At 41.9% G+C, this 9,419-nt stretch overlaps 1 protein-coding gene across 1 annotated transcript; it reads right to left on the bottom strand.

Annotated features, from left to right (window-relative positions):
* Positions 1–3,062: 3,062 nt before the first annotated feature.
* wdr13 (WD repeat domain 13) lies at positions 3,063–9,419 on the bottom strand. The gene is made up of 10 exons (XM_070840201.1): positions 9,373–9,419; positions 8,739–8,826; positions 8,382–8,613; positions 7,840–7,949; positions 7,489–7,619; positions 7,088–7,395; positions 5,368–5,548; positions 5,071–5,212; positions 4,822–4,940; positions 3,063–3,967 (listed from the first exon to the last, which is right to left on the bottom strand). Exons 2-10 carry the CDS (start codon positions 8,777–8,779, stop codon positions 3,783–3,785), a joined length of 1,449 nt encoding a protein of 482 aa, XP_070696302.1. The 5' UTR covers positions 8,780–8,826; positions 9,373–9,419; the 3' UTR covers positions 3,063–3,782.

The following is a 9,419-nucleotide window of genomic DNA, read 5'->3' on the forward strand; positions in this document are numbered from 1 at the left end:
GCCTTTCAAATCCGTGGAGACAGGTGTATAAATACAAAAAACTGAAGAGATATGTGCAAATTAGAATAGTTATATAAAGCTTGAACAACTGTGGTTGAAAGTTTCTTGTGATGTAAAGCTTCCTGGAATAAAACTTAAAGTGACTCTGTAACTTTTGGCTAACCCGCAGCTCGTCTGGCTACCAATGAAAATTACAAAATAGTGATGAAGTGTCGCACTAGCTCAAATAGAGAAGAGTCACGAAGTCAAGAACATGACAAAGCAATGTCACACAATGTGTTAAACAGCAATAATCTAAAGTTTGCTAACATTAGCTAACATAAGCTGCTGGTCATACCAGACCATGTGAGGCTGTAGCAGCAAAACCTCAGATTTTCAGATGAAAAATGTTTTAATTTCTACTTTCAACAGTTTCCTGGTCTCGTTTTAAACAATGAAGCTCTAAAAACAGACAAAAGAATTAGACGATTCCAGCATAAGCATACAGAAGGACAAGCACGCTAGTTAGCAAACACTGAAGGTGATGAATTAAGTTTATCAATATTTAGACTTAAAACTAGCTTTTGATATTGATGCTCCAAAGCAGACCCTTGAAATGTGACAGAAGTATTTAGTGAAGTATTTTGAATTTTACAGCATCGAGTGACATCTCGGAGACGAGAACACAAAATCCAGAAATGGCGACGACAAAATAATATAAATAAACATAACTGCTGCTCTGTACCACTCTTTTTAAGTGGCAGCTGTAGAATCAGGACCAAGTGATTTGATGTTTATGAGATGCTATCCAACCTCTCAACAGGCCAGAAAAATAAATCTAATTCTTTAAAATTTAGCATATGCTAGTGTTGTGATGTCTGGATAAATGAGTGTTAATCTAACAAGTAAAAATACTACTGTTGAAAATAGAAACCATTTTATATGTAGTTGTTAGGGGTTATCTCCTCTGCACGACGAGGAACATAAATCACATAAATGAAACACTTTATGTTATGAATCTCAACCACTGTACAGGTAAAATAAATCACACAGATTCCACACCTACACTAAAGCTTATGCAACCAAGCATGCTACATAATTATGCTTCTGACATTATGAAATAAAAAGTAGAGGCTGTGGAGACAATAACATTTTTCAATCTTAATTAGGACCCGATTGAAATCCAGCCATTGTATGATTGCGTATACTCTCCCTAAACAATTAGCAGATATTTTGAATTTGAATGAGTGATAATTCCCATTGTCTGTATGTGTGCACTTAGACTGTGTTCTGTTGGAAAAGATGCCTCCATAGCGAGCAGCTTCAGCTGTGTGTCATCCTCTAAATAGTCCAGGTTTAACAGGTTGTATCAAACCGTGCCTCTCTGTCTCAACAGAAGTGATGCTGAAGTTTGGTCTTAAGCGCTTATTTTTAGTTTTCATCCCACTTCTCTCCAAGATACACCACAACAAAGGCTGCCTTACTCATTTGTGAAAACTTATCCTCGCCCACTGCACGTTCTGAAGATGCAGAGTTGTGCAAAGGCCCCGCTCTAGTTGTCCTATCAGAGCACTCGGGCTCACACAGGAGAAGTTTTCTTGTTTTCTCCTTTGGATAGGTTTTCTTGATTTTTTTTATCAGCACCTATCCTGCCTGTTTCAAACAAAGCGCTGTCCTGACCTTCCCAGACAGCAACCATTCATTGTGCTTTCACTCCCACGCAGCCACATTTCTACGTCACAATACCCTCGCCAACCTTGAGAGGAAAACAATCAAGACTGAGGGCGTTGCACTTGCGCATAAATCACACATAATGTGTTTGAAACGTTAAATCACAGGCTCCTACAAACACTGTGCTTCCCAGTGACTTTGTTTTAATCAACCAGTTTTCACCATTTTTAGTTAAATATGTACTTCTTTCTCCTGCACTGTGGCTGCAAAAGTAATGTCACGCATTGGCACATTGATACATTAGTCATTGCAGCTCTACTGTATAATCTTCACCGCTTGTCTAGACCTAGAAAACAGAAACTTCTAAATGTGGAGGAGCATGAACATGTAGTTATGATTTACCTCAGTGGTTTTCAAAGTGGGGGTCAGGACCCGTGAAAGACTTCCAGTACATAGCGGAGGGGTCACCAGACTAAGTGAAAATCACGTTATTTTTTTTGAGAAATAGTAAATTCAACCTTCAACCTCTAAAATTGGTTTGAACGAAAAGAATTTAAAGAGTCATTAGTCATTGAACAAGACTACCTTTGGGCTAAAAGGTGTGTTTACCATGTTCACCATCTTAGTTTAGCTTGTAATTATTTCAACATAGTGGAGGTTGCTGTGAATGTCATCAGTTTTGCAGGTATTTGCTCTTACAGTAAAGTGTTGGACAAACTGACCTGATAATGGCGCTAAATTGAAAATCAGGGAATCACCAAAGTCAATGTATGCACCCTCAAGGGACCGGAAATATCTGGAGCAATTTATCTGTCAAGGTATTTTATTCAAAATGTCTACCTAAAGGCAGTGCTGGATGAAAAGGATGAATCACAAGGGATCACCAAAGTCAGCGATCCCCTGTGATTCATCCTCTGGGGAACATGTACGCCAACGCATCCAAAAGTTTTTGAGGTTTTCCAGACTGCATTAATGCGGTGGGCTGACGTTGCCATCCACAGCGTCTCTGCGAGCTAAAACATCATCATGACTGACGGCCAAGCAGGCAAAGGAATTGAGTATTTTCTTTAAGCTGGAACACTCGAAAGGTCAAATATTACTGAAGCTTAAAGCCTTTAAGACCACAAAAAGACAATATATAAGCACTCTCTAAATGATACGACAACCAAAGTCCCAAAACAAAACCTAATCTCATTACACATCATAGATATATATTGCCCAGCTCCACATTTTTACACTTTTAGTCATTGATGTAGGGGGGAATCCTGTGGAAATCTTGAGGACCCACGCAATGACTAACACTCTCCTACACTGTAGGTTTGACTACCCTACTACAATAAGCTCTTGTTGCTATTTTAGCTCTTAAATGCTATTGTTTTAAATGTATTCTGTGAAAAAAGAGAAGAGACTACTGACAGTTACAGCAGTTTATTCTGTATGTGCGTTAAATAAATATGAATCTGCAACCAGCATGAACTGAAAACACACACGCACGCACGCACACACACAGAGACGTACAAACACGTACTTAAAAATACACTTGTCTTTTGTGTTGATCAATTTGTTATGCCTACTGACGGATTCCAAGTTCGATGTCATGCACATGGTCTCAAATGCAAACAGGCAATTGCAGAACTGACAGCAAATAAGGCGGTTTTACTACACTTGATTACACTGTTTGAAGAACAGTTACATAAATAGTGAACTAGATCTATGCCAGAGGGACTGTCAGTGTGATACAAAGTGTTGGATCTGGTTTCTCTGGTAGATTACGTTGTATCCTCTTTGCATGAATTCAGTCACATCCGTACAGAGGTAAGCCATGACACATGCATGGGAGTAGTGCTCTCTTTCTTTCTTTCTGTCTCGGCTGAAAAGCAATTACTCAGCTGCAGCTGTAGGAGTACTGACACACACACATACACCCCCCCACCCCACCCCTTGAATTTCAAAGACATCCCTACCACCTACACAGTATAATGTTCTATCTGATTGCACTTGAGTATCGTTAAATTAGACGTTTAATGCAGCCTGTTACATTCCAGTGAAAATCTACAGACTTGTTATTGGACGGTTACGGAGCTGCAGGCCTTTTGTATGCGGTGGATGGAAGTATTTTATTGGTGGATCCGTCACTTCTGCTCCCTCCTCCAGATGATGACCATGCCAGTGGAATCCGCAGAGGCCAGTAAACTCTCGTCACAGTTGAAGCTGACATCCAGCACTGGTCCCCCGTGACCCTGTAACTTGTTCACAATCGCCTTGGTATTGCGCTCGACGTCGAAGAAGTAGACGCAGGCGTCCTCACTGCCAGTCACTGTGTCAGAGGGAAAAACAGAAAATCAAAAAGTTAAATGGTGAAAAGAAATTACAAGGACAACTAGATAAATAAATGATGGATGCCTTATTAAAATTCACTTTGGATTGAAAATGAGTATCTCAGTAGTTCACACTGCCTCTAAAATATCTTGAGAGACACAGTATTAAAATCACTTGTATGCACAATGCAGCCTTTGAATTCCTAGCAGGAAAAAAAAACAAAAACAAATTTGGAGACGCTGCTCAACTCTCCAGAGATGCCGACATGAATGAGGCCAGTTTTGCCACAAACACTTCTAATGAAGGCCTTCAGTTTGTTGGTTCATGTCCTTTTTGAAATAATGTAAGCAGCCATGTCGCTAAACACCAGTGGCTTTTGTAATGATGACACGACAACACATCATCAAAAGAAGATTCTCAAGGGTATTTTCGTAAGTGAGATACTTCTGTTAATAGGAGACATAAACCTGATGATTTAAAACACTGACAATCCTTGAATAAAATGAACAGTTGATGCTGTGTCATGTATCAATGCTCTCGTGCAAACAACATATATATACACACATTTATAACTCGATTACGCTTGTATGATTTCTGTAAATTCCACAATGCCGTGGTAGTTGAGTGCTTTACAAAACCAATCACATTTACTCAATGCATACAAGCTTACAACAAGGCAGGTTACTTAATTGCCGAAAGGTTGCTATTATGGTTTTTCTTTTTATCCAAAAGCAGCAGTATGCTATTTTTTGCATATCCTTTTTTCCACATGGGACAGCCTGCAGCATATAATGAACTGTGGTCTCATTTTCTATTCAAATATCACAGCAGGAACACTGAAAGACTTCTTACCCACACAGGCCCCCTGTCTGAAAGACATGAGGGGGCAGAAGATGCTGTGAACGAGCTGGGAACCGTGCTGGATGGGGAAGCTTCTCTTCAGCTGTAGTGTACCATCATTGTCCACCACCCTGCCAACACAAAGGTGGCACGACTGATCAAATCCAATGTAAATGCAGATTCGGAAACATGCTACACCAATTACGATGGCTTTAAATTATATCTCAGCGCATAAGCAGTGATTTGCCCTTACAGACTGACCTGTACAGCAGCAGCTTATTGACACAGGCGTTGACCAGCAGGGAGGGGTCTCTGGCCTCTCGGCTAATCCAGGACCGAGCAGATATGCTGCAGATGGAGCTGCCTTCACTCACCACCAGACGCTTGGCTTTGGTCAGCTTCCCTGTAGGGGGGGAGGGGGCAGGCAGAAAGAGACCGGCAGAGATGCATCAACCGTTTTCCCCCACCATCCAGAGCATGATTCAAAAACTAATTATAATTTGTGATTCAGTCATTGCACACTTTGCCCTTTGCCAAATGGAGATGCTGTGAGAGTACCTGTGGCCATGTCAAAGAGGAAGGAGAAGATGCTCCCCCTGTCGTCACCAGCCCAAAGGATTCTCCCCGGAGCATCAAAGGAGAGAGACAGCACGCGGCCTGTCAGCTTACTGGAGCCCCCCTTCACTTTCTTCCCAGTGGAGATGTTCACCACCTGCAGGTGGTGCTTGCTGTTTCCCACCTGCAACACAGAACTAGGAGTGAGGACCTTCATTATTTCCACAGGGTAGCACTGATAAACTGACTGGAGAAAGCAGGGGCTCTATTTTTTGTGTGTTTTTTTTGTCTTTGGTGTAGTTAGTCTCGTGAAACCAATGCAGTAATATGAAATATTTCTTTTAAGTCTAATACTAGAAACTGTGTAATCAACAATGTCATCTTGTGTTCAGGCAGATGAAACTAATATAGGGCTGCTCTAGAAGACAGACCAGTTAAACTGCACGAATCATAAAGCAAACATTTCTTCCCTCACAGTGTTTTTGCTCATTGTTGGTTCTGACTATCAGTTAAAAACAAATATCAATCTCCCTCATGTTCCATTTAATGAGGCGTGAATGGACACTGCTGTGCACAACTCTGCTTTCTTTTACATTCTGTTCATCAATTTAAGTATTTGGCATGGAAAAAGCAGAGTAAAATCAAAATTATCCAAGGCATTTGTCGCTTTTTGTTTGGTTAAAAAAAAAAAAAAAATTACATTCAGTTGTAAAATTTTAATCAGAGCCCGCACAGTGTAAATATGCATGGATTAGTTGGCAAGGACATGAAAAAACGTTTGAGAAGCTATGCCTCTGCATGTTTTAGTGTGCACACTCACAAAAAATGAGACAGTGTTTTGAGTAAAAGAAGACGCATGATAATTACTTACATTTTATGGCATATTATATACATTAAAGGGGGACTAAAAAGCAGCAAAAGTCAGCATCAGTGGTTCAGGGTTATTTTCTGGGTATACCAGAACTAGAGCAAAATTCTGAACACCATATGTTTTAAAATTGGACGATCCCTTCAAGTGTCAAGAGAACAGATTGCAGTAAAACAACTGGCAGTTATGGTAACGGGTACACATCAAGAATGGTAGTTTGGTATTTTTCAGGTTTAACCAATATCTTGAGACTTAGTACATTCCTTTTCTCAACACTGACACAGAAATGTGATTTGCACTGGTTCAAGGCAAAACCTGTAATTACCATTTCAAACTGCATTTTGTGGTCTGGGATTGAAACTCAGACATTTAAAATGTCAAAATACTGCATCATATAGTTTATGATTAGCCCTCAATAAGAGAATTTGAGCTTATTATAAACAGACTGCTATGGTTTACCACTGTAATGCTTGCAGCTATGCAACTTGTATCAAGACGCCATCACAGCTCATACTGAGCTCAATACTCTATCATTTGTGTTTGAGTTGACGAAACAGATATTTAAAGGATTTTCTTCCTGGAACTATGTCATCAGGATTCTTTGAAATATATCAGAATATTAAATGTATAATACTGTAACACAAAAAGTGAGCATCCTCACTCATTCATTGTAAAGTTAAGGACACAAAAAGAATTGTAGAAAAATTAACTCTTTTCTAGTCTTACATTGAGTTCTTCTTTATTTTTCATTGGCATTACCCGTAACTGATTACAATTCCAGTGCAAGTCTTTGCAGTACTAGGGAATTAATACTAGAGAATATAAAAATGGTTACATGACTGAAATGGGACTCACCACAGTAAGGTTGTTATTCATGGGCTGGAAGGTGCAGCAGAGCAACTCGCTGGATTCTGGGTCTCTGACCTCTCGGATGCACCGGCCATCTTCCGTGTTCCAGATACGCAAAGTCCCATCTAGTGATGTCGACACAATGATGTCATTGCTCAGAGACCAAGCAAAGTCTGTGACAGGTCCCCCGTGACCTTTCAGGGTCACCTTCACACTGGGAGGAGGCGGGGACAATGTCATGATGGACAGGGTGCCATCCAGTGAGCAGCAAGCGAGGAGGTGCTTGTCATCATTAGCAAACTGCAGCCGCGGAACTAGAAGAACGAGGAGAGGAACACGAGGTGAGGTAAATGTTCAGTTTAATGTATATAAATGGATTATCATGAATTAAAAACACATCCACTTACCAGCAGAGTCTACATGTTGGTCAAATATGTGGTGCATGCCAGCAAAAGCATAATTTTCACTCAGAGTCGTGTCGCCTGCCATGGCGCGACTGGCCTCTGCCACTGAGGTGGGCACCAAACTGCCCGGAGGCCTTCGGTCAGAAATAAAAGCCGCCATATAAATATATAATCAATACAATTCACCTCACAGCCCTTGCCTACAGCTGACAACTCAAGCATTAATGAGCATTACTCAGTGCAACCAAACCAGAATTACAGCCAGTAGCTCAAAGAAGAAATAAATCAAAGGGAATTCAATTGCTCAAGGCAATGAGACCAGATGCTGAAGGCTGAGGACCTCTGTGTGGGTACCTCTCATCATAGACAGCTCTGTTCATCTGGGCCTGTAGCTGGTAGGAGCCTCTACTGACGGACCGGCGGTGACCACGAGCCCCTTGGGCACGGGGGTCCTCCTCGAAGTCCTGCATGAGAGGAAAGCAGAGGGAGGGGAGCCGTGGGGGGGGGGGGACAGAACCTCATAGGAGTGAGTCCGAGTAAAGGCAGAAGTTAAGACCACAAATAATCAAAAAATAACCACCAATAATTCTGGAAAAAGTATTGAAATTACCATGCATTTTTCAGTTAATGATATTGTCCATGTACTGGGCAATGCCAACCATTTCAACCAAGCTGCTCAGCTTAATATGCATGGGCAACCAAAGTGTTATTTGGCTATGCTGCTGATTGATAAAAAACTAACATCTAGCCATCCAGATGGCTCTCACATGTTCTATCTCATGTTTTCATTCCAACTCTCAGATATTTTTATATCTCCTTTTCCAAATTAGTACACACATCCCCTCCTATTCTTCCTCCTCTACTTTCCCTGCCCTTTCTGTTGCTTTGGGTCTGACCTCCATGCGGTCCAGTGTGGTGCGGGAGCTGCGCACACTGCTGGCCCTGAAGCTGCTCTGCTCAGACAGGGGCCCGTAGCGCAGGGCCAGCAGCTGACTGCGCAGCCTCAGGTACTGCCTGCGCAGCCCCGGCTCAAAGCCACACTTGGCGTTCTCCCTGAGCAGCTGGCTGCGTCGGCGGATGTACTGAGTTCGGAACTGTGGGAACGTAGGCGTGCGGTAAGCATTGTACCTGTGGAGGGTAAGAAGTGACACAGCACACACAATCACTCACCACTGATCCATAAGCAATTATGCATCTGAATAGCTTATTCATCAGGTCAGACTGTGAAAGCCTGCTGTATGATTGAGTCTCACCTTGCGTCCACTGCCAAAACCTGCTGCCAAACTGCTGCCATTCCACAAGCACTCTGGGTAGAGAGGAAACCACTGCCTGGGCAGATTCCTGTCAAAACACACAACAAGCAACTCACATTTACAGCTACTTTCACTGGTAAACTTTACATCCATGCAATGTATGAACATCTATCTGCTAACATGAATGCCACATTCAGAGATGTGAAGCATCACCCCCACCCTCCCATTCACAGAGACGAGCCAAGTGATGATGCAGAATATAATGGTACTGTGCACAGACAGAAAACACCTTGTTATTGAGATATGTTTTACTTTGCGAGTTTGACACCAGAACATAACTGCTGGATAGAGCTGAAACTGTCAAATGGGGCTAAACATTTTCCGGAGAGCAAAGAGCAGCAGGAGCAGCCTTGCCTTCATGACAGCTAACGTCGCTAAGCTAACTAGCGTTAGCTAGCCATTAGCAAGTTAGCCACAACATTACATGCGATGCCCTCGCATACAAATGTATTTCCCACTCGTTCTTTAATGTGCATAGACAGTCAATCAGTTAGCAGTTTTATTCAGACTGCGTGGCGCTGCGTTGTGATAATACAGCGAAGAAACACCCACAAACACGTTAGTAAAGGCTCACCTTCCTTAGCTTTTCTCCATCGCTGCTTTTTCAGTCAAGTCACGTGA

This window comes from Pempheris klunzingeri, chromosome 11 (genome assembly GCF_042242105.1).
Source record: "Pempheris klunzingeri isolate RE-2024b chromosome 11, fPemKlu1.hap1, whole genome shotgun sequence".
NCBI lineage: Eukaryota > Metazoa > Chordata > Actinopteri > Acropomatiformes > Pempheridae > Pempheris > Pempheris klunzingeri.

Coding starts and splice junctions, on each gene's coding strand:
- wdr13 (XM_070840201.1), bottom strand. CDS start 8,779: ATGGCAGCAGTTTGGCAGCAGGTTTTGGCAGTGGACGCAAG. Junction 8,614..8,738: donor GTTTTGGCAGTGGACGCAAG/GTGAGACTCAAT, acceptor TACCCTCCACAG/GTACAATGCTTACCGCACGC. Junction 5,549..7,087: donor TGAATAACAACCTTACTGTG/GTGAGTCCCATT, acceptor TCTGTGTTGCAG/GTGGGAAACAGCAAGCACCA.